Consider the following 25159-nt stretch of genomic DNA (forward strand, 5'->3'; position numbering starts at 1 on the left):
TAACGAGTGTGTGCCTATACACGTTGTTTGATTTAATTCTCACAGTAACCCTCTGAGGCAGATATAATTATTATCTTCCTTTAGAAATGAGGACATTAAGGCTCAGACAGAGGATATGGCCAGTAAGGGGTGTGGCAAGATTCAGATCCAAGTCCAGCTCAGGGCACTGGGCACTTTGTCTCTTGGTCACTTCTACCTGTGCCCTTGGGACTTCTACCTGTGCCCTTGGGGCTTCAGGAATTTGGTTTAGATAATTGTCTGGCCTTTGCAATAACTCTCACCCCCCAACCTTCCCCCCCCCCCAACTTTAGATCTCTGTCATCTGAGTTGAGGAGGAAGGGCTTGACCCCAGGGCTCTGGAGTCCATTCTAGATTTCCTTAGTCTTCTCTCATCCCACAAGTCCAGAGGGGAACTTAGTGTTGTCCCTCAGTAGGGACAAGATGCGGTCCCTGGCACTGGCTCCAGGGGCTTGTCCAACGTCATACCTGGTAAAAGATGGAACCTAAGTTCAGAGCCAGATCTGCCTGCCCCACGCCTTCACAAATCCTTTGGGTTTGTCTCTTGAGGAAGGAAAACTCTTTTCCTCCTTGTTAATGAACATTCTTCACAGCCCAGCTCAAGGGTGCCCTCCTCCCAGAAGTCCTCCTTGATTTCCTGCTGTCCTTCTCCCCACGTGTCCCAGTCATTCCTCCTACCGCTGTCCTTGGGCCTGTCTTTTTCACAGCCATAGAGCTTGGTGGTCAAGGGCTGTGGCTTTGGAGTAGGGCAGCTGGGGATTCAAAGCCTTGGTTCTGACTTTTACTTGGTGTGTGACTTCAGGCAAATCCCTTCACTGCACTAGGCCTCAGTATTTTCCTTCACAAAATGGGCTACCACGGTACCTTTGGGTGTTGTCAAACTACATGAAGTAAGGTATATACAAGGTCTGGCACAAAGTTAGTGCTCAAATTATGGTGGCTGCTATTATCATCAGTAGAAGCTAAAGAACTGGTCCCGGCATTGAGGATCTCAGGTGCTCACTGTGGAGGTAATTGGCCCTTAATAACCTTCCTAGTCCAGCCCAGGCAGCGTGGGGAAAGTGCTGGGGGGCATTCCCTTACACCCTGGACCCCCTCCCCCCACACACACCTGTCTTTTGTTCTGCCTAACTGTCTTTTCTGAAAGAGCCTGAAGCTATAGCACCCTTTAGAATGATGCCCCCCTGTGGCTGAATGGGAACCTGCTTTGGGAGGAAGGGAGTAGATGGGGAGGTCTTATCTCTGTTTCACAGGTTCATCCAACAAGTTATTTGTTGAGGACCTACTATGTGTCAGGCACTGTGCCAGGTACTCAGGGTACATGGGTGAAGCATAAAAAAAACCCTGCTTCATGGAGTTTATAATCTAGTGGAGGGACAAAGGAATCAGAATGTATAATGCATCAGCTGGAGATTAGGATAAGACGGAGAATAAAACAGGACAGAGGGATTAAGTGATGGGCAGGGGACAGGTCCTGCAGGGCTCTTCAGGCTTTAGAAGAAGTTTCTAGGGCTACTGAGGAGCTCCTGAGGGCTTTAAAAGGAAGAGAGTAATGGATGTGGTGACTGTGTGTGAACAGACAGGGGCAAGGGCAAGAGCAGGGGGACCAACAAGGAAGTCACTGCAGTTGTTGACATGAGAGATGGATGATGGGCCAGGGAGATAGTAGGGAGGGATGATAAGTGGCTGGGTTTGGGACGCATTTGCAGCAGAACCTGGAGGACTTACTGAGGGACTGGACGTGGGGTGAGGCATGAGACTACTGAGAGAGAGAGAGAGAGAGAGAGAGAGAGAGAGAGAGAGGAGAGAGAGAGAGAAAGAGAGAGGAGGGAGAGAGAGAGAGAGAGAGAGAGAGAGAGAGAGGAGAGAGAGAGAGAGAGAGAGCGAGCACGAGAGAGAGAGATGCAGGCACATGGCACAGGAGCTTGCTCAGACCGGGAACCAGGCTGGACACTAGAAGTCAACAATGTTTGCTGCTCCGCTTCCCTGGCCTGGCCTGAGAAGACAGAGGATGTTGAAGGGGGGAGGGGAGGACACAGTCATAGCCCTTGACAAGGGAGCAAAGCCCATTTTAAAGAAGGAAGACCTCCTTACTTGGCCCTGGGAGGGAGAAGTCCTGACACCAGTTTCCCCCTAAAATTCAGTTCGGATAGAGAGAGCAGCAGGGAACCCACATTTCTGTACCAACTTATTCCCCCATAAACTCAAAGTCAGCTTTAAGGAGTTCCTGGCAGGGATGGGCACACTTTATACTGTTGGTGGGCATGGGAAGGGGCCCTGTGGCTCGGAAGGGCACTTTCTCACACCCGAAGCAATCTCTTGAGGAAGCAACCAGACGTGTCCCAAACTGTACCTACAGGGTTTTGTTTAGCATGGTGTGGTTTACGAGACCAAACAGGAACAACACACGTGTTGCACAGTAGAGACTAGTTTAAAATGTACTCATTAGGGCATCATCATGACAACTAACTTGCATTTTTCACTCAGTGATGAATTTTATGTATCTTTCCATTAGGACATGTCCTAATGGACTTCCTTGTTGGTCCCCCTGCTCTTGCCCTTGCCCCTGATAGTCTGTCCCTATATGTTGCAATATATCCTTGGCCCAGCCTATTTAATGCGAGGAGGATCCCACTCACCAGCCAATTTTTGGGATGATCCAAAATGCCTCAACTGAGAACTGCCCTGAATTCAGAAACCCCAGAATCGGTGGCTGTTGAGTATCTCCCCCACCGCTTTTTTTTTAAACCTATGAAAGCCTATCTGGATGGCTGAACCTTTCCATCTGGGCCACCAGCACAAAAAACTAGGGCTGAAAACACCCTTACTTAGCCTTGAACCAGACTAGTGTGGTCCCTGGTTCTGTGGCTGGCAGTCCTTCTGAACTAGAGCCAGGTACCTGGCTGGTCTGTACTGTGGTAGCTGCAACAATTACACCAGCTGCCTCACTCACTTCCCAGGGCTGGGTGGGAGGCCAAAGAGGCCTTTGTAAATTCTACACGATGCAGGTTTTAAGCGTGTTTTTACGCTTTGTTCTGGTTCTACTAATAAACGTAGCAGAAACCCTGAAGAGGGGTGGGGAGTGTCGAGTGTATTTATGTATACAGGGCTGGGGTTGGAGTGCACGTATATGTGGCATGATGGTTAAGAGCAGGAGCCTTGGGGGGCAGATAGGCCTTACCACTTACCAGCTGTGTGACCTGGGCTTCAGGGGTTGGCACTGTACAATGGGACCGTTGTGAGGCACTGAAGTACTTACAATGGTTGCTGTCATTACACAACTTCTTCAAAGCAACCCATTAGAAAGTATAAAGCGCCATTGTCCTCATTCTGGTTTTTAATGGTCAAGGTGACAATAATCCAGTTTCTCCAGACCAGCACTTAGTTTCATATTTACCTCCAACTGTGGCAGATGCTGCAGCCCCAGCAGCCCCCTGTCACTTTGGGGTCAGAAGCACCAAGCCAAGTCCCTTTCTCAGGTTGGATCCCCAAGGCCTCCCCCACTCTGGGTAGACGTAGTGTTGGCTCTTGGCTCATTGCAGGGGGTAAAACAGAAGAGAGAAAGTGATTGGTGATGACTGCTTGGAACGAGTACTGAGGCACGCTATGATTCAAAGCCAGAAAGTTCTGAGTCAGCGTTGATTCTAAGTCTGTGACTCACTTAACAGGGGGCGGAAAGGCTTCCATCCAAGACCCCAGTGATCCTCCTCTCTCAACCTTGCACACTTATAGGGGGAGGGTCTTGCCCTGGCTGGGACTACTGCCCACGTTGGTGCAAGTCAGAACTCAGCGGGCAGAGAAGAGCGGGGTGAAGCCTGCACACCAGAGCCACCTTTGTTACTCACCCTAACTTCAGTCAGCAGAAGCCTCCTGCAAATGCTACCACAGTACAAGGAGCTCGTAGCACAGGGAACCCACCCCTTCTTCAGTATGTGATTTGCCATGCGTCATCAGTGCTCAGTGGTATTTTGATTGTTTCTCTTTCAGACCAAGATACCCTGACTCTGAATTCATCTGGGTTGGCACAAGCTGTTTCCCAGTAAAAAGATACCCTGTGTACCTCCTAGGTACAGATTTCTGCATGTGGAGTAAATAAAGAAATGACAGAGCAGCCTGGATGATGAGGGAGGAAAGCGCTGAAGCAGGAGGTGTAGCTAGAATCTCAGCTGGCGAAGGCCTGGAGAGTGTAAACCTCCCAGGGTTTGAGTGAAAGGAGCACAGGGGCTGTGTGCCTCTGGATCTGACCTCATGCTTCAGGGGACTCTTGTTGCTGCTCAGTTTTATCCAGGCAAGAGATCTGTTCTTGTGGAAGTGAGTGGCTGCAAAAGCCTTTTTCTGTAAGTCCCCCCACTCCCTTCCCTACACAGGGGAAATCCTCCACTAGTCATCCTGGGGGCAGCGGGGGGACACACTAGTGGGTGGGTGTTGTGTGCCACATGCAATTTTTACGCAGAGGGGATGGAAAACTCCTCCCCACACACCTTAGACATAAATATGATTTTGAGATAATCAAAGCCTGCCTCAGTGGGAGACGTTCTGTATAACATGCTGGTGATATTCCTTCCATTTTTTTGGTTGTTTTTATTTTTTTCTTTAAAGTCCTTTGATCGTCACAAAAACCCAGGAAATGCAACTAAGGAGAAAACAAATGTCCAACTGAGATCTAAGAACGCAGAGCTATGGAGGAGACGTGGCACTGGACTGCAGGGTGTGCAGGAGGGGGTGGAGGGGTGGTCTCCACGGGGCAGCTGGCCGTCGGGGACACAGGAAGGAGATGAGGCTGCTGGCTGGGCCAGGCAGTTATGTTAACCGCTGCACGATGACGGCATTGAGCAGGTTGGCTTCCTTCAGGGTCTGGCTCTCGTCAGCCAGCTCTTTGTTTGGGAAGGTGGTCATGAGGACAAAGCTGGTGGCAGCCATGGCCGGCCGGGCGTCCACGATGAAGAGTCGGATGTCGCTGATCCTGGTGGAGTGGGGGGAGTGGGGAGGTGGGTGAGCAGTGTTCTTCTCTGCCGCCCCCAACCCCCGCTTCAGGAAGCTGTATCATATCCCCAGGTCCCCTCCCCTGCCCAATCCTTCTCCACAGAGTGTCCAAAGCTCTCATTTGGAACATGAGCTCATGTCACTCCTTTGTCTAAAACCCTTCAGAGCTGCTCCCCCTTTCCTTGGTATAAACAGCCATCTCCTGACTGTGGTCCTGAGGCCTGCCTAATTTTACACCACCCTCCTTCCCCCTGTTCTCCTACCTCCCCATTTCAGTTCCTCATCATGCTGCGCTCCCTGCCCACATTTGGGTCCCTCTTCCTAGAGGCTTCTCTGCCTGGCCCCTTTTCTGTAACCCTAATCAAACTTGTTTCACAACTAACCTCACGTGAAGCCTGTCAACACTCAAGGATTGGCAAGCCAGCCCCTGGGCCCCACCTGTGGGTTCTGCTTTATATGGCCTATGATTGATGAAATTTAGGCCCTGCTATTCTAGAAAAAGGAGTTGCCAAATATCTTTACTGGCAACAGTCCTCCCCTGCTAATCCCTTCATCACTTTGTGCCTCAGTTTCCCCATCTTTAAATTGGGGAGGCACAGTTGCTTTGATCCCAGATGATCTGAGATGGAACAGGTATTCTAGAGTTCTCAAAGTCCAGATCTAGAAGAGACCTCAGTAGCCTAGTGGTTTTCAGAGGCTGCTGGCGGGCAGGGAGGTAGAGGAAGCTAGGTGGGTGGGAGGGTGCACTGCATCCCCTCTCCCCTCCATCAACCACAGCAGTTCAAATTTTATCTGTTCTACACTTGGGCTTTAGCATGAAACTTCCTTTGAACAAATTGTTTGGTGGCTAAAAAAACCCCTCTGAGGAATCCGATCCCCTAATTTTAGAGATGAGGAATGAGACCCACACAGGGGAGGGAGCAAGTCACTGGCCGCACTTAATGGAAGAGGGGACCAAACCAAAGGCTTCAGACTTCCATACCTTCCTATCCCACTGCCTCCTCTGGGGAAAGCACGGAGCGCCTGCTGGTGTTTAGGAGGAAGAACTGCTCCCTGCTTCTCACCTGTCCGTGGGAGTTTCTGGGACCCTCTTAGAATAAGCCAGGCCACATAATGCAAGGTACCTGTGGCTGTGGTTAAATTTCTGCACCAGCCTCCCGCCATCAGCAAGCCGTATTTGGATGTTCGTGGTAGGCTGCGACTCATCGACTGAGATGGAAGAGCTGGCTTTGGCCTCATTTTCTGCCTGTTGGGCTGGAGAGCTGGTATTCAACACCGGGGGTGCAGTGCTGAGGAGAGAGGATAGCGTCAGGACACAAACAGAAACAAGGCCCCACACAAGAGGGGAATCCTGTCTCAGATTTTTACTGAGCATTTGTTACGTCTGGTGCTGTTTGTTGCTACTGATATAAGGAGTGTCCAAGACAGAATCCCTGTCCTGATGGAACTTAGAGGTCCAGCGGAATTCACCTCAACCCCCAAATTATTGCTAGCTCCCTCACTCCTGGAGTTGGGCAAGTTACCAACCCGCTTCTTTCTTGGTGTCCACAACTGAACAAGGGCTTGAAGGGAGGAAAGCACTATGCACGACAGCCTGGGCCAGGAGAAACTGGGATCTGATGCTGGAGGATCCAACAGACCAGGATGAGTTTTAGCCTCAGTGAGAGGCTGAGGGCAGAATGGGGAGGGGGCACTCCAAGTCTGCAGCTGAGGTAGGCATGACACAGCTTGGCAGGTGACTGCTGGAATGTAAGGGACAAGTCCAGACTCTTTTTCTCTGATGGGAGTTTTCAGGCCTGCCTGCCCCAGTGCAACCTCACTCATGTGAGTATCTCATACTCATGTGTCAACTATCAGGAGGTGGTTGAGATTTCTGGAAAGCCAACTAAGTGCCCGGCACCGCAGGGATTAATTATACAATATGAACAGGACACAGTTCCTACTGCAGTGTTGAGGGCTCAGATCTTGGAATGAGATTGACCAGGGTATGAATTTACCCACTAACTATGGTAGTGTTGGGCTAGTTATCTAAGCTCCCTGAGTTTCAACAAGGGTAGTAACAAGGTTCTTTAACAAGGACTCTTGTGAGGATTAAAGGCGTGCTACACTCAGGGTGGCTGACAAACACAAAATGCACACGAATTCCCAATTCTCCATAACCGTTGGAGGCTTCATCTCTCTCCTGTATACCATCTATGTATCTCATTCTCAGCCTTTCTCTTAGCAGATATCTTGGCCTAGACCTATGCAGAGAACAGAGGCCACTGGATGAGAACTCCCTTGCTTCCGCCCAAAGCCTCTAGTTAGATTAATCCATACACCTCACCGTTCCCTCTGATCCTTACAACCTAAAAAGGGTATTCTTAGGAAATCCAACTGAAAGTGCTTTCCTAAGTGTGTTCCCTGGGACCCTAGTCCCTTGAGTTATCTCCAGGAAGGTTTTGGAAATGCCACATATTATACCAACAGCATCACAGGCCACTAACATATTAAAGAAGGCCTTGAGAGATCGTGGGGTTAAGGCAAACTTATTTGATCACCATGTCCTTTCTTTCATGTTACGCTTGTTAACCTCCTGCAGATTGTTTCATGGAACACAGTGAAATGTTGCCCCAGGGCAAATAATTAGCAAGGAAGAACTGAAAACTGAACTTACTCTTTTCTGTAAACATGAAAAATAGTGGCTTAGAGAATTACAAAGTAGAGCTCAGAAGAGAAACCTGGCCACACTTATTGGCTATGAGAGGAGCTTCTATGGATCAGCCTCACAGCACGTGGGACTCAAATGTGAGCTGAGACACAGATAAATTACACCATCACGGGCCTGAGGAGATGCTTGGAAACAGTGGAAAGTTAAATGTTGAACCTGTAAAAGCCTAAGATCTACTCTGTTCTGTTCATTAGTTTTAAGGGCCTTCGGTCAACTCTCTAATTAGACTCTAGGCAGCCTGTCCCTCAACTGTTTATAACTATTCCAAGTACATGATGGGTACTCACTGATGCTACTGCCTGCCAGAAAGGCCTGAATGAGAGAGAAGCTGAATTACCTGACTGCTCATTTCCTTTGTAGTGGGAATAAATTGGGCACTAAGGTGCTTTGTTGCCACAATGCTACCTCCTGAGACCCTGCCACCTGCTTTACAAAGATGACCACTACAGAAAGCATGGTGAGGGGACAAAGCTCATCCTGGCAGCAGTGTCACCCTTCACCCCCATCCCAAGTGCACTCTTGGTGTTTGGTACTCAAAATCAAGTAAATGCAGGCTTCCCAAATCTTCAGATTAGTTCCCATCCAAACAAACAAATGCAAAGCCTAAAATAAAAAAAGTTTCATGCAACTGAACGAACTTTTTCAAATTTCTGAACTGAGAAAAATCTATTCATTCACTTTATTTTTCTAGGTAATTGGAGAAAAAACAAGCATTGACTGATTTTTGAGGCAAACCTGAGAAAAATTTCTTAAACTTTTGGCTTCCTGATCATTTTAGTTAACAAGAAGACAATGGAAAGCATAGTAAAATTTATTGGAAAAACTAAAAGGGCTGTCCATCTAGTTTAGACTGAAAAGCTAACGTTCCATCTCCCTTAGCTGTATAAAACATTTTTTTAGCTCATTTTTCATTAAAAGCTAGAACTGAAATAAAATCAAAGTGGTACTGGCAATGAACATTTATTTAGCTGACAAGCATCACATCTGATTATCAAGCTCTGTCTCGACTTGTTGATTCATCACCTGCACTAAGTATTCCCATCCTGCTAAAACAGACTCCTTAAAAACATCTTAATTTTTTGAGATGTGGAGTCTTCATACATAATAGAGTTAGACTTTCCAATAGTAGGAGCATTTTCTGTTAGTATCATGAAACCAGACAAACCCAAACTGCACAGTGCTCTGGACCCTTCATTAAAACTACTGGTGGGTGAAAGACGGATACAACCTTTTTGGAGGGCAATTTGACAACATCTTAAAAATATGAAGATCGTTTGAGCTAGCAATTTTACTTCTAGTACAACATTAAGGGGTATATAAAGATTTAATTAGAGATATTCATCGTAATGTTGTTCATAATACTGGCAGCCACCTAAATGTTTAACATCAGGGACTGGTTAAATTATGGCACATATATAAGATAGAAACGTATGTTAGCATTAAAAATAATATTGTAGGGCTTCCCTGGTGGCGCAGTGGTTGAGAGTCCGCCTGCCGATGCAGGGGACACGGGTTCGTGCCCCGGTCCAGGAAGATCCCACATGCCGCGGAGCGGCTGGGCCCGTGAGCCATGGCCGCTGAGCCTGCGCGTCCAGAGCCTGTGCTCCGCAACGGGAGACGCCACAACAGTGAGAGGCCCGCGTACCGCCAAAAAAAAAAATGTAGAAATACACCTACTGATCTGGAATGACAGCCATACTACACTGATTAGGCAAAATAACAGGTGATAGAACATTTATTTTTATACACACACACACACACACACACACACACACACACACACACACACCCATACACATATACAGACTGGAAGGATACTTCCCAGATACTAACTGGACATATCTGGTGTTAGGTTTAGGGACAGTTTTTATTCTTTATCTGTATTTTCTATTTTTTTTTTTTTTAAGATAAACACATTTTAGTTTAATAATATACGGAAAAAAATTATCTGGTGCTCTACAAAGCTTACCATAACTGACAGGTAAGTCACAGATGGATCAGAGAACAGCTGTCCCGGACTAACCCACAGGCCCCAATGTGGTAGATGAAATGATGAGCAGGGTGGACTTAACTATTTTGGTCCTGGTAAACCACAATCTATTGGTCTCTAATGTCCTGAGCTATGACCCTTGCTCCTGATGAGGCATGAATGGCCAGCAGGGAGGCAGGGGATTCTAGGAGAGGGCCAGCCAGAAGCTCAAAGAGCACAGCTGTTGGCAGACCACACTCTGATTCCTGCAGATGGTGGTGAGGTGAGCAAGGGCAGTGCCTAGTTCAAGAGCTGCCAGAGCTAGGTCAGAAACGGTGTCTTGCTGTGTAGGAGTGTGGGGAGAAATGCCAATCAGAAGGCCTGATCCCAGTCCCGGCTCTACCATAGGGAGCACCTAAGGGTATCCCTTAAAGTCCAAGAGCCTCAGCTTTCCCTCTGTAAAATAAGGATGGTACTGGCGGGGAGGGTCACCATGCTGAGTGCCTCTCGTGTGCAAATCTCTCTCTGAAGGATACTGACGAAGTGACCCCATGCATGGCCAAAGCTGAGTGGGTCCCTGAGAGAAGGCTGCCTGTCTGTGGGATGGTCAAGGATCTGGTGTGAGAACCCTGCCTATCAGAGGTAATAGGGACTATCAACCAGTCAGATCCTATTAGGGGTTTGAATGCAAGATGGAGATAGTGGCAGAGGACACGTGGCAAAAATTTCACAGGAAATGACAAACTGAGTCTCAGGCAGGACCAAAGAAATAGAGATAAGAGCTGCCATAACAGTGGAGCAGCAGGCTGCAAAGGGGCAACAATGTCTCTGAGCTTCCCTGGATCCTAAATGATGCCGCTGCAGGCTGGCCGGCAAGAGTCCAGGATTCCTTTCTCCTCTGAATCTCCATTTCAAGTGACCTGAATGCACGTGTCTGTTTCAGCCTTGAAGCCATGCAGACGGTTATCCCTGCCCGGGACACCCTAGATTACCAAGTCAAAGCAGCAATGTGTTACCTTTACTGATCACACTGACTGCTCACTGTGGGGCAGTGCTCTACGTGCTCCTCCCAGCAGTAATCGAGGAGGTAAGGATTCTTATTAGTCCCACTTTATAGTTGAGCAAATTGAGCCTGGATAGTCCAAGGTCAAATGGCTAGAAAGTGAAGAATAGATTTAAACTCAGGTTTGTTAATGCCAAAGCCTATGTTCCCCATACTCTTCCTCCCATAAAAATAAAATCTGAAGTACTCTGTAATAAACAGTAAAGAGCTATACAAAGTGAGCCTTACACAGGGCCTGTTGGGCCCGACAGGAGTGACCCACACAGTACCACTCCCACCTGTGCTGCTTCTTACCTGCCCAGTTTCTGACCCTCACCAGTGAAGGCTCTAAAGGCTCCCTTGGGCTTCACAAAGTCCTCGTCCCGATGGTCCTCCATGTCCAAGTTCACCTGCCCACCATGCGCTAACCTCCGGAGCTCTGCTGGCACCTCTCTGTGGGAGAAAAGGCAGTTCTGGGGCCCACAAAGAGCAGGATGGGAATGACAGTGATGCTACAAAGGGAGGAGAAACTTCTCAGTTCCAACTGTGAAGTTGGGCTTCAGAGGGAGTTGACTGCTCCAGTGGCTACCTGTCCGCCTCCCCCTTCTCTCATGCCTGCTCAGAGTCAAGAGTGGAGACCTGTATCTTATTTGGTGACTTGGCTCTGTCCTAGGCCCAAAGGGGAAATGCAGATACACAGAGTTTTGGGAGCAGATCTGTGAATCTGTAACTCAACTGTGCTAAATCTGCTTAAAAATGTAAACTTCTTAAATAATAAATATTTGAATCAGCTTCTTCTTTCCCATCTGCCATCTCACTCACTGATATGGAATCCGAAGGAGGGCTTTTCTGCTCACCCTCTGCGGATAGACTCCAGAAACTGGGCATTGGATGGATCTTGGTAGCTTCTGAGTTCACCATTATCCAGGCTGAATCCACTCTTCCAGAGCTTCAACACTACATGAACCTGTGACAACAGGAGGTAAGCAGTCTATACATTGTCAGGAACCTGGCAAGCACACCAGCATGAACTTGCAAATTAACGAGTTTTTACTATTTTACTGTGTCATTATTAAAACACCCAGACAGACAAACATATACTCATGCACAAGGAGATCAATCAACAACCAATGAAATAAGTATTAACCTAAAATAAGAAGGTGATATGGTACAAGTTAAGAGAATGGGCTTTGATTTAAGCAGACCTGGGTCTGTATCTTGATTTTGCCACTCACTAGCTAAGTGGCACTGAGCAGATGACTCAACTGAAGCTGTGGCTTCCTTATCTATAGGGTTGCCAGTGTGCTTGGCACAAAGCTTGTGCTCAACTAAAGTAGCATGGCAAATCTTCCGTGGACTATTTTGCAGCCATTAAAAATTATATCTACAATTTCTGTTAACGACTCCCTATATATTATATACACAGAAAAGGGTCTAGAGGACTAAAGACCAGCATATTAGCAGCTGCTACCTCAGGTGGATAGGATTTTTATTTCCTCCTTGCTTGACTACTTTACTTTGGGAAAAAACCCAAAATAATTAAAAACAAATACATTATGGAGACTAATGGTCACAAGGTCATATGAAAATATTTATGGCACTGAAAAAGTATATATATATATTTATAGCTGAGTCACTCTGCTGTACAAAAGAAATTAATACAACATTGCAAATCAACTATAATTCAGCAAAATTAAAAAAAAAACGTTTACGATATAAACCTCAAAACTGACTCTACAGTATGATTATACTTATTGGATAGGGGGGATCCCTATGCGCAGGGAAAAAAGGACTGGAATATAATACGGAAAAAGTTCAAAAAGTACGTTTCAGGCCTCCTTGGGGGGGATGTCTAAAGGCCAAGTTCTTTAGGCACATTCACACCACCAGAGAACCCTGGAATCACTATCCCTCTGCCTGAGATCCATGGAATGCTCAGAAAACTCCATTATTTGTCCATCCGCTCTGCCTGTCCCCACTCATGAGCCACCCCCCTCCCCCCACACCCAGCCAGATGAGAGCTGTCTTTGATTCTCAGGTAAGCCTTTCCATTCATGGAATACAGCAAACCTGCTGCCTCTTCCCTTTCGGAGGCTGCTGATTCACGTGTAACATGGGACTAATTTCTCCCCCAAAATGATAAAACAGTCCACGAGCTTCCCTAGAGAAGGTAGGTGCACACTCACATCTTGACCGGAATGCCGCCTCCTTTCTCCAGCCACGTAGGCAGACTCTTCCTCTGGTGCTGCTCCAAGGCGGTAGCCACCTCCTGCAAATGGCTATAAAAGTCAAGTTCATAAACACCGGAGAAGTGGGTCAACAGTTATCAGGTTATTCAGATACAATGATGTTATCTCAAGCTTGTTAACTACTAGGTACACTTTCTCTGAGTAGGAAACTCAGAGACTGGAGTAAAAACTGGAATGGTGTGGGGGGGGGGTATTGCTTGGTTAAAGGGAATGGCTGCTACTAAGCTCTAGTTAATCATGACCATTTCAGAATCTAGGTGTAGGATAACACTAAAGACTTTTTGATTTTCACAAAGAAAACAGAAATCCTGACTGTATGTAAAACAGGTGGCCACCGATTCAATTAAAACAAAAATAAAGCAAGACACGGAGTAAGTCAGGTTGGTTAGGCCAAACAAAACATGTTTGCAGAACCTGATCCAGACCATAGGCCATAGGTTTGAAAACTTTGCCCCAAATCTTGATTTCATGTTAAAAGGTAAGAGAAACTGCACTGCTCTTCTGCATATGAGAGGGGGTGAGCAAATGAAAAACAAAACAAAAACAAATTCAGTCACTACTGGGGTGAGGAAGGCCTCCTTTCCTCTGCTCTGGAACCTCAGTCCTGTGGACACAGACAACGACCCCGACCCCTTATGCTCACTCTTGGTTTACTGGTCTCTCCAGGGCTCTTGGTCCCTCGCTCCACAGCTACGGCTCCATGTTCTTTGGCACCTTTAAAGAGATCGTCCACCAGTTCGTTGGGACTTTTCTTCCTGGGAGGGCCAACAATCTGCTGTCCACTTCTCTCTGAGCCCCCGGCATAAAACCTGTGCAGAAAATACACATCTAACACCAAATATACTTAGAAAACATGAACAGAGCATGTGCCAGGCTCTGGGCTAGGAGCGGGGCACAATGAGGCAAAGGGTACAAATGCCCATCTTTAAGGAACTTACTGTCTGGGGGGGACAGATTTAAGAGGCAGACAGCCATACTGCAGTGTGAGCCACAGTAGAAGTCAGTAAGGGGTGCTCTAGGAACACAGAGCTGGGGAGCACAGTCAAGGGTTCCTAGAAGGGTGTCTTCTGGGCTAAATCTTGAGGGTGAGTTTATCAGGTAAAGGACAAGGGAAGGGTATTCCAGGCATGCACAACAGCACGTTAGCTCTGGGAATTCACCATCCGGCGGCCAGCACCTTTCCAGCAGACGATCACTATGGTCAGTTAGAAGCAGCTACCACTAGCAGCCCTGGATTAATGGTGGCAGTGGTGTGGTTAGTACAAGCAGCTAGGTTCCACTGTTGGCTCTGCCACTGAGTGAACTAGGCAAGCCAATGCACTGAGCTAACCTCACTTTCCTTCTTTGAAATGGAAGGGAAGGATCACATGCCCTACCTACCTGTTCCTTAAGTCAGGGCCATCAGGTTCAAATCAGCGGAAGTATGCAAAAGAACAAGCACAGAGTAATGCACACATGTAAGGTGTGACACAGCACCGAGAGCTCCCAAGCCTCACCTAACCTTGCAATTCTTGTGACATACACCGGGCAGATGCAGAAGAGTGGGTACTGGAGGAGGTCAGGGAAGCTCAAATACAAGCCCCAAGATACCCATACCTGCTTTGCAATAGGCCAAGCATGGCTTGAGATGAAGTTAGCACTTTTTTTTTAGCTGCATCTGAAAACCTCAGTCATGTAGCCTTGGCTAGCTGCCTCCTTATCACTCCTATTCACAGCTAAGTCAATAGCACATCTCAGTGAGGAGAACTGAGAACCTATAAAACTGAGCCTCAGCCTTCCATTTCCTGACATTCCCCAGAGAATGCAAGGCAAAACCCTAGGCCTTGGCATGGACAACAGTACCAGTGTCATTAGGTCTGAAATGCTGAGGGACCAGAAATGTAACCGGGATGTGAAGTAAAAGAAGGTCACCGCCTGGAGGATGTGACAGGACAGGAGAAGTAGGAGGAGGTCATTTAGGAGTTGGGCATTCACTTACTTGATGACACTGCCTTTCATTCAAGGAGTATTAAAACACTGAAATTAACATTTATTCCTGAACTTTGAGTGTATCTAAATAGAAGGCTCTGAGGTAGTGTAAAGGTCACTACGTGGATGAAGACAGAGAACAGAACACACATAATTTCTCAGCCCGCTTCCCAAAGAGTGACCACGATGAGATAACTGCATTTCCATAATGGTTATTATACAATGTTCCTTAGGAATGTTTGACAGACCAAGACAGATTCCATGGACAACCAAAACCCATGAAGTGAGGCTGCAGCCAGTTCATCCTTGTTCATTCCAGGTAGACAAAGTTCTGTTCAGTGGACTGTAAGATCCTTATTAAGGGATCTCAAAGCCCTGGCTTACAAACTAGGAATCTGTGATCAAATGTCTTAAAAATATTCATGCCCTTAACCCGGTATTTTCATTTCTATAAACTATCCAAAATAATCTGAAACGTAGTCAAAGATTAATACACAGAGATGTTCACAGCATTGATATTTAAGGTGGCAAAAAACTGGAAATGATTTAAATGTCGAGCATTCCATATGATGCACCATTATAGTCACTGAAAACACTTATGAAGAATCTTAATGACCTGGAGAAGTATTCAAGATGTAGCATTAATCCTACAAAAGCAAGAAACAAACATCTGACTTTCACCATGTAAAATACAATATAAACAAACTATATTTACACACAGAACCAACACTTAGTGGAAATATGCCAAAATATTAACCGTAGTTACCACAGGGTGGATAAGTGTTATATTTTTTTTCATTACGCTATTCTACATTTTTCCACAACGGACACTAATTTTATTATAACATTCCTAAAGGTTAAAAACAAACCAACAAAACACACTACTGTGTCTGTACATTGGAGGAATATACATTTGTAAGCCCTTTTTTTCTCTTTATTATGTAATATATTGCTTTTTCAATTAAGGAAAAGCTGGAAGGAAATACACCAAAAATATTATTGATACGTGGTTACCTCTGGGTTGTATTATGAATGGCTTTTTTCCTTATAGATTTATTTCCCTTCCCCTAATATTCTTCAATAAATACATATTATCTTAATAATTAAAAATAAAACAGAACAAAAACAAATCCAGAATACCCCAAAAGAAAATAAAATAGTAAGAGGACAGGGATCATTTCTAAGCACAGGGAGTGGAAAACCGTTTCTAGTATGCATATGACTAGCCCACAGTAGTAATGGCTAATGATAACCGAGCATGTTTATCCTTCTAGGCTGTTCTAGGTGATTTGTACATTACCATGGACTTTCCTGTGGACTGTGCCCCCAGTAAAGACTCACCTCTGACCCTCCTCATCCTCCAGTAAAGACTCACCTCTGACCCTCCTCATCCTCCTCGTCCTCGTCTTGGTCATGAATAAGGTCTCTGAAGGATGTCACCCTATTATCGCTGGAGACACAGAAAGGAGCAAAATGGTCTCAAGGGGAGTTAGAGAAAGGTGATCCGCAACATCAGCTGCTAACAGTTGAGGACACTGAGGTTAGGGTTTTTGGTGGGGCAGGAAGAGGATCTATGGGAAGAGGGCTAACCTCTCAAGTTTATAATGCAAAACAATGATATTTATTCAAGGTCACACAGGACTAAGAATAAATTAGAAAGTGTATCAAGAAGTAAAATGAAATCCAATTTAAGCTCTCCTAGAGGGGGAGGAGGGAACCGGATAGGGTCTGTACTACTTTAAAAACGTACTACTGGATAGCGATTTTCATCATATAATTTTTAAATATTGGGGGAATGCCTGTGTGCCAGGCACTGAACTGGATGCTAGGTCTATAAAATGATCAGGCACAGTTCTTACCCTTTAGTTGCTTACAGGCTAGTGGCTCTTTGGCCAGGAAACCATCCATTAAATACTGTGCAACAGGGGCTGTGACAGAGGGAAGCACATGGGATGTGAGAACAGTCTCCTGTTCTAGGTGGGGGTTGGGGAACACCAAGAAAAGCGTCCCAGAAAAATGCAACATTTGGACCGAGTGCTGACAAACTAGTAGGGGACCATCAGTCAATTGGATAAAGGATGGTGGGGCTGGTGGGGAAAGGGGACCAACAGGGCATTACAGGAAAGCAGCACAGGCACATACACAGAGACTAGTGAAAGTAACACATTAGAGGAAGGATAAATCATCAAGAAGTAAAAATGAAATGAATATATGAGTGAAAAGGCCTCTGTCTGCTTCTGCTGTAGGTCAGTCAAGTATTTATTAGTGTTTAGGAAAAAAGCAGAGTTGTGTGGGGTGCGGTAGAGAGGGCACACTAAACATGGTATGACAAGGGTTAACTCCCTCCTCTGACACTGTCTTACACTGCCACTTTTTTCCTAGTTTAGATTTGTCCTTAAGGAATAATCTTAGTTTTTCAAGTATCATGAGACACACCATTTTCTGTATTCTTTAGGGGAAAAAAAGTTGTTTCTCTTTAATATGGGGGGAGAGGGTAATGGAGATTTAGTGAGGCTAGAGAAGGAGTTGTTTACTCCAGCTCAGCCTTGAAGAAAGATTTATTTCAGGGAGACAATCAGAGGACAGAATAGGCTGTGAGGCTCCACCAACTAGAAAAAAGAGGACAAAGATCAACCGATGTAGCAAATACATTCCTGCGTAAGTGAGCTGAGAGCAACCTCCTGGGCATTCCTTCATGCTCTACACAACACGGTTTAAAAGGATGCAAGTGATAAGATCCATACTAGTGCCCTAAAAGGCTAATTCCACTCATTACTCTTCCCAGGGGAGTTTTCCACAGATGCTTAGCTTAGCATCTATGGAAAAAAAAATCCTCTATCTCTCTGTCGTTAAACACCTTCTAATACACGTGTATACCTGCTTGAGCAAACCACTTGCTCTGGCTATAGGTCTGACTCTTTCCCCAGAAGTTCTTACACCTAGACTCTGACAGTATCTAACACAGACTCTGGTGTCCATTTACTTGGTTCCAATGCCAACTTAGTCTCCAACCCTGGGATCTTGGGCATGCTAATGAAATTCTCTAAGCCTTCATTTTCTCATGTGAAAATGGAGACAGTCAGCACCAACCTCGTGGGCGTGCTGTGAACGGTTGGGGTGCTGACGCACGGTGTAGCACATTTCAAGTACTACTCTGGAGCAGCAGTTCTCAAAGTGTTGGTCCTTGGACCAGGAGCATCAGTATTACCCTCAAAATTGTGAAAGATGCAAATCCTCAGCCCTTGCCCTAGACCTCCTCAATCAGAAACCCTGAAAGGAGTGTCTACCAATCTGGTTTTAAGGAGTCCTCCAAGTAATTCTGATGCATGCTAAAGTCTGAGAACAACTGCTCTGGAGTAATGCTCTGAGAGTTACCTTAACAGTATGGATGTCCTGGGGGCATTACCAATTTCAGAATACTCTGTCTTGTATCTTCCACAAATTGGCAAAATGTCTCAGAAATTTCAATTTTTCAGCATCAGAACTCTATCTCCCAGGCACCCTGAAGTGGCACAAAAGTGCTTTGTCAGATCACATTTTCTGCAGTGACAGGAATGCTGTACCTGCACTGTCCAATAACGAAGCCACTAGTCACATGTGGCTATGGAGCATTTAAAATTTGGTTAAGTGCAAATGAATAACTGAATGTTTTATTTTAATTAGTTTAAATAGCCACATGAGGCTAGCGGCCACCATATTGGACAGTATAGTTTTAGAGAATCAGACAACGGTGGTCCCTAGAATTCTAAGAAAGTACAGTTTGGTTGAATGAAAGAAGAAAAAACAGGAAGAAAAAACAGCCTACCTCTTGCTCGACCCTGTGCTCGGTACAGGGGTGGGAGGTACTGCACAGAGAGGTAGCTAGCACATGGCAGAAGCAGCAGCTTTGGATTTAGACAAATTTGGGTTTGAATCCACTATAACAGCAAATGTGTTACTCAACCTTTCCTAAGACTCAGCATCCTGACCTGTGAAATGGTGAGCACCTGACCTACTTCCATGGTTATAGAGGTATAAGAAGAGAGCATATGTAAGAATATCTGGCAGAGCCAGACAGATGGTGGGTGCTCCTGGAATACTAGCCCTCCCACCTCCAGGAACTTACAACTTACTTAGGGAAAAAAATATTAAGGTAATTACCAGGAGAAGAATTCAAGACAACACAGGAAAGATGTCATACAGTAGTATGTGGATATGGGTTGTGACTGGAGTTCGTGCTGCCTATGGGTTGGGGGATAACATGCTCAGTAGAGAAGGTGCGGAGGGAGCTAAACCTGGAAGGACACAGAGGATCTGCACAGGTGGAAAGGAAGCAAGAGAGTGGGCATGTCCAGTCAGATGAGAGGCTCAAACAAAAGCAGAAGAACCAAAAACAAGGCAGAATTGAGACACCAAACAAATCAGTTTGGTTGAAATAAAGATTTAAGAAAGAAGGAAAAGGGGGATAAGATGAGGATGGCAGGTTCACAGCAAATTCTGGAGGACAGTGAAAGTCCACAGGGAGAGGCAGTACATCATTCTGGCTGAGAGCTGAATGCTGGAAGCAGAAACAGATCTACATTTAAATCCTTGTTTTGCTAGCTGTGTGATCTTGGGAAGATGCCCAGCTTCAGTGTCTTCATCTGTAAAATGGGAAGAATAACAGTACCCACCTCACAGGGTTGTAGTAAGGATTAAAAAGATGTATATATATCAGTAAAAGCTTAACCCAGTGCCTGGCAGCTGGTTAAGTGCTCAATAAATGACAGCTGTTATAATTGAGGAGTTTAGGCTTTCTCCTATAGCTATGGTTAACCTTTTTATGTCCCACAGCCCTTTGAGAATCTGATAAAAGTTATGAATTTTCTTGCCAGAAAAGGCACTACATATATATAAGTTTTTACCTACAATTTCAGGTAATTTATGGACCTTCTGACATCCATTCCACAGATTCCTCCTAGGGGGTTCAGGGCCTCCACGTGAAGAACCCCTGTTCTAGAGTCAGAGGAGGAACTCACTAATTGAGTGCTGTGCCACAGAGGCAGTGATGACATGAAAGGGTATGTGAGAAGATGACAGTGGGGTCGGGGAGAGCTCAGCAGCAGGCTAAGTGTCCTGCAACAGTCAGGTCAAACAGGGGAAAGGTGGGCCCCACAAAGGATTCCTCTGAGGTGCTAGCACAAGCCTGCCTTTTCCTGAGAATGCAGTCAGCATTTACCACCTGGACAAGCACAACGATGTAACAAACAGTGCCTTCCCTCTCCCTTTTCCTTGGCTTCACCTAAGCCCAGTACCAAGTCTGAGGCTTAACCAAAGCAAAAAAGTAAGACCTTTAGGCCTGCATGTGTGCTCGGTCTTTTACTCCCCGCAGTCTTTATGTTAAACTCTATTCCCTTGAATTTTTTTACTTTTAAGAAACTTTTTAGAAACTTTTTAACATATAGACTTGCTGTGGAATGAGACAGGGAACAAATAAGAAAAGAATGGGGAAGATGAGAATGGATGCTAATAATGGTAATTAATAAAATGACAATAATAGCAGTTAACACGTTCTGTGTTCTAAGTGCTATGTAAGTATTAACTCATTTAATCTCGCATGTGGTAGGCACTATCATCATTCCCATTTGACAGAGGACGAAAACTGAGGGACTGGAGATGTTAAGTAACCTGCCCAAGGTCACAAATCTCTAAAGTGGCACTGCTGGGATTTGAACGTGAGCAGTCAGGCTCCTAGCCCAGCTTCTAATAAACCATTGTCTTTTTTTTTTTTTTTAAAGATTTTTTTGAGGTGGACCATTTTTTAAGTCTCTATTGAATCTGTTACAATATTGCTTCTGTTTTATGTTTTGGTTTTTTGGCTGCGAGGCATGTGGGATTTTAGCTCCCCAACCAGGGATTGCATCTGCACCCCCTGTATTGGACGGTGAAGCCTTAACCACTGGACCGCCAGGGAAGTCCCATAAACCACTGTCTTGAAGGACTTTGGGTCTACCAGAGAAGACAGGTGTGAATATGTGACTGACATCAGAGGCTAAGTTTCAATTTCGTCTCCTCTGTATTTTTTTTTTTTCTTTCCTGCGGTACGCGGGCCTCTCACTGCCGTAGCCCCTCCCGCTGCGGAGCACAGGCTCCGGACGCGCAGGCCCAGCGGCCATGGCTCACGGGTCCAGCCGCTCCGCGGCACGTGGGATCCTCCCGGACCGGGGCACGAACCTGCGTACCCTGCATCGGCAGGCGGACTCCCAACCACTGCGCCACCAGGGAAGTCCCCTCCTCTGTATTTTTGTGCCAACACCCCAACAGTAATCTGGGGTACCTGTGAAAGACACACCCCAGGAAATCAGCTGTCTCTATCAGCAGCTACAAGTAAAGCCCTTACCTTATCAACCAGGTCCCAGGCAGTAACATCTTGATGTGCCATCACTGACACCTCACAGGTGGGCATCTATGAATAACTAAAAGATGTCCTGCCTATTACCTCTTTCCTCTGGAAATGTAGGTAGGGGAAGAAGTTAAGGAAGCAATGAGAACTGGGGTTAGTGTTCCTTCTAGAAAGGGAGGAAATGTAATTTAAATCTCAGATGCCCTTAGAGAGAAACACAATTTATCACTTCACCAGCAAAGAAACACTATATCTGTATTCTGGGGTTGAATTCAAACTCAAATAAACTGAGAACATACACCAGAGAGTAGAAACAAATCAGGCTACAGCAGAGAGGGGAGCTGTGGTTCAGACACTTTTAAAGGAAGAGGCCCTGCCTGTCTCCCAGAAGACCTGCATTATCCCACTCTGTAGATCACAGCAGTGATCGGCTGTGAGAACCTTGGAGCAAGGGTGGCCAGGACAGGGGATGCAAATGGGATAGCAAAGGTTAACACTGCTTCACAAAATAAGACAAGGTCTCCCTAATCAATTTGGGAAAGGATGGGTTAAACAGGTTTATTTTCCCTAAGTCTTCTTAATAGGGTAATGGGCATCCTAAAATATTGAGAGCCTTTTTAAAGTCACCTGGCCTAATCTTTTACATCTACAGCATCCCTGAAAGGAAGTACTTCGGTTTCTATTTAAAAACTTCCATAAATGGAGAGGCCACTCCTCATATTTCATAAATAAGAGACCCCCCTCCCCAAACATCTTAAAAGTTGGTTCTGTGGTTTCCTCCAGGATTGCATCATATACCACACTCAGTTAAGAATCCCAAATCTCTACAAGAAAGGAATAAGTCTTGCAAGAAACTACTACCCACCAGTCAGTCTATCTTCCTCCCTCAAACCCACTGGTCCACATCCCCAGGCCTGAATCCTCTGTCCCATTGCTGGAAGCACACCAATGTAGCAATAACTGAAGTTGGCCCTTACCTGGGGGCTGTGCCTCTGGATACTGAACTGGGGGTTGCCTGTGAAATGGTCACAATGTCTTCGTCCCCTCCATCCTCATAAAAGCTTGCTAGGGCAATCTGAAACAGAGAGGTAGTAACTTGGGATCCTTAAACAGGCCTTCATCTAACACATCTCCTTTCATCTCCTTTGAACACAAAGAAGCAAAGACACAAAAATATGGCCCACACTTACAAGGCACTCTGCATTTGGGGGGGGGCCATAGAAAATAAGACCAAAAGGTAATGGCCCAAGTACTTGTTTTCATATTACCTGAAAAAAATTCCACCTACTAAGGGGAAAAGAAGGCAAGAAGGAAAGTTGGGATGGTGACACTCCTCATTCGCATTTTCATTAGGAAATGTGACCTAGTAAAAGCAGTGTACATTTATTGAGCACTTATTTATGAGCCATGTTGTTCTGAGTACAACTCTACCTGTGTTAACTCATTTAATCCTTAAAGAACCCTATGTAGTTAGTGCTATTATCATCTCATTTTATAGCTGATAGAGAAGCACCGAGAAGTTAAGAAAGCTGTCTGAGGTTACACAGTTGGTAAGGAGTAGAGCCAGGCTGGATCCCAGTCAGTCTGCTCGGACCCTTACTCTCAGCATTTAGGTGATAGCCAGGAGTTGGGAACTGTGAGGTCAGTCCAGATTGCTACTTTTACTTTCTCTCTGATGCTGTTTCCTAATCTGTGCAATGGGGACACCCATCCCACCAACCCTGCAAAACGGATGAGGATCCATTAACATTTATGCAGTCATGTCTTAGCTCTATACATACAGAAGGAATAAGGGCCTCTTTTGGCCATTTGTAACTGGATGTTTCTCGCATGGACTCAATGCACAGGTATTTACTTATCACTTACTTTGCACAAAGAAGTAAGAGAGCAATGAGGTCTACAGAGGTGAAAAAGACATGGCTCTTGTCCTCAAGGTCACCACCTTTTAGGAGGCAGTGAGCTGCTGTGGGACATAACCAGCCTGTTGGAAGCAGCGTGCCTTTACAGAACACGCTTTAGCAGGCCTGCCAGGAGGCAGTAAGCTGCCGTGGGACATAACCAGCCTGTTGGAAGCAGCGTGCCTTTACAGAACACGCTTTAGCAGGCCTGCCAGGAGGCAGTATGCTGCCGTGGGAATCACTGAACTGGCATTGAGGGGTGTCTACATTCAAGTCCTGGGCAAGTCATGTCACATGCATGAGCCCGTTTCCCCACTAAGAGCATGAGGAGACTGGGGCTGATGACCTGCCACCTGTAACACTGTGAGCTTTCAGGTCTTTCAGGCAGAAGGTGCATTTTGTATCTCGGCCCAGCACAGGAGCTTTACACTGTGTGTCTGTACAGGTGTGATGCTTTATCTAACTCTTACACTTTCGGGAAGCATATAAATGGTGAAGTCAGCAGACACAGTTCAAATCCTAACCCCTGGGTGTGTGACCTTGGGCTTATCACTTGACCTCTGAGCTTCCAATTCATCTACACAACTGAGGAAGTTTTCTTTACCTCATAGTGTGGCTAGGATTAGCTGAGCCATCATATGTCAAGTGCCAGGGCACATGGTGGTTAAGAGCTTGGGCTCTGGTGTCAGACAGAACTGAGTTCAAATGCCATCTCTTCCACTTGGCAGCTAGTGGGGCCTTGTGCAAGTTACTTAACCTCCCTGAACGTCAGCTTCAAAACGCACAGGTTAAACGACTTACGACACCTAAAGCAGTTAGAACAGCACTCGGCTCATGGCAGGCACTCAATAAATATTCAGCGTCATCGTCTACCTAAGACACAGGCTGGCGAACAACACGTACGCAATTCTTCCTACCATTAATTACTGAGTGCCTATTACATGTCAGGCGTTTTTCCAGGCACAGGGGATTCAACAGTTTACAAAAATCCCTGCCTCGTGTAGCCTACCTTACTGTCTTCTTAACTAATAAATATTTAACGTATACTTAATACATGCTGGTGAACTAGACGATAAGCTCCACGAAGACTCCCATTTTACAGAAGAGTTACTTATTACAGATGAATAGGCTCCACTACCCAGTTTCTCCCAGCAATTACGTAGGAGGGGGCGTGGGCCAAGTCCTAGGCTGGGCTTCTCCCCTGTCCTGAGGCCGGGGCTGCGGAAATGGTAATGAACGAGCACCTAGTCCCCAGCGCCGCTCCACCGGGGAGTTGGTCAGTCGGGCCGGGCCTGCAGCCTAGACTCGGCGCGGCAGCCACGCCCCCAGGCTCTCCCTCTTCACGCGGGCTGTGGCAGTGCCCAAAATCTCGCTGACCCGAGAGCCAGGCAGAAGGGGAAACTGAGGCCGGGTAGAGCAGGTAGGGGCCGGAGCTAGCCCGCGTTTCCCCACGCCCAGGCCAAGCTGGCGACGCGTGGCAAGCGGCCCCAGGACCCTGAGGCCTGGGTCGGGCCGCGGCCCGGCGGGATGACTGTGCGCTTCGGCCACCGCGGGCTTGTCGCGCCACGCGCCCGCGCCCCGCAGTCCCCAGTCCGCCCTACGCCGCCCGCCTCGCGGCGCTACCTGCAGGTCCCAGCCGGCCGACTCCAGGAAGAAGCGGGCCCGGTCCTCCTCGGCGCCCGTCACCGCCACGAACTCCCTCAGCGAGTCCTGTCGCTCCGCCGCCATCTTAGCTCCGTGCGCCGCCCAAACCGCCCCGGGCGCCGCCGCACAGCCTCAGCCCCGCCGGCGCGTTCCGCCCACCGGTCAGCCCTGTCCAGCTGAGCGGCGACCGCCCGCAGGCCCCGCCCCATGCGGTGCCTCACGCAAAACCTTCCGTGCGAGAACTCCGCCGCTCCGCGTCCTCTGGCGGCCGTAGCGTGGACCCTCAACCTAACAGCGGGGGTGGGAGCGCGGGGAGG

General features: G+C 46.7%; 1 protein-coding gene across 2 annotated transcripts; it reads right to left on the minus strand.

The window, feature by feature from the left end:
* Window positions 1-4242: 4242 nt before the first annotated feature.
* Window positions 4243-25069, minus strand: NSFL1C (NSFL1 cofactor). Of its 2 annotated transcripts, XM_029220933.1 has the most exons (10): window positions 24822-25069; window positions 22278-22375; window positions 16315-16389; window positions 14352-14357; window positions 13615-13780; window positions 12909-13001; window positions 11580-11689; window positions 11038-11175; window positions 6126-6290; window positions 4243-4981 (listed from the first exon to the last, which is right to left on the minus strand). In XM_029220933.1, the coding sequence occupies exons 1-10, from the start codon at window positions 24924-24926 to the stop codon at window positions 4819-4821; spliced, it is 1119 nt and encodes a 372-aa protein (XP_029076766.1). In that variant the 5' UTR covers window positions 24927-25069; the 3' UTR covers window positions 4243-4818. The 2 variants fall into 2 exon arrangements, with proteins under 2 accessions (XP_029076766.1, XP_029076768.1); XM_029220935.1 differs by lacking the exon at window positions 14352-14357 and having other exon boundaries at window positions 4584-4981; window positions 24822-25068.
* Between the last annotated feature and the right edge of the window lie 90 nt (window positions 25070-25159).

The sequence above is a fragment of the Monodon monoceros genome, unplaced genomic scaffold (assembly GCF_005190385.1).
Source record: "Monodon monoceros isolate NGI ecotype Baffin Bay Population unplaced genomic scaffold, NGI_Narwhal_1 Super_Scaffold_13, whole genome shotgun sequence".
NCBI classification, from domain to species: Eukaryota; Metazoa; Chordata; class Mammalia; order Artiodactyla; family Monodontidae; genus Monodon; species Monodon monoceros.

Coding starts and splice junctions, on each gene's coding strand:
- NSFL1C (XM_029220933.1), bottom strand. CDS start 24,926: ATGGCGGCGGAGCGACAGGACTCGCTGAGGGAGTTCGTGGCGGTGACG. Junction 13,002..13,614: donor GAGAGACCAGTAAACCAAGA/GTGAGCATAAGG, acceptor TGACTTTTATAG/CCATTTGCAGGAGGTGGCTA. Junction 11,176..11,579: donor CTGGAGTCTATCCGCAGAGG/GTGAGCAGAAAA, acceptor TTTCTCCCACAG/AGAGGTGCCAGCAGAGCTCC.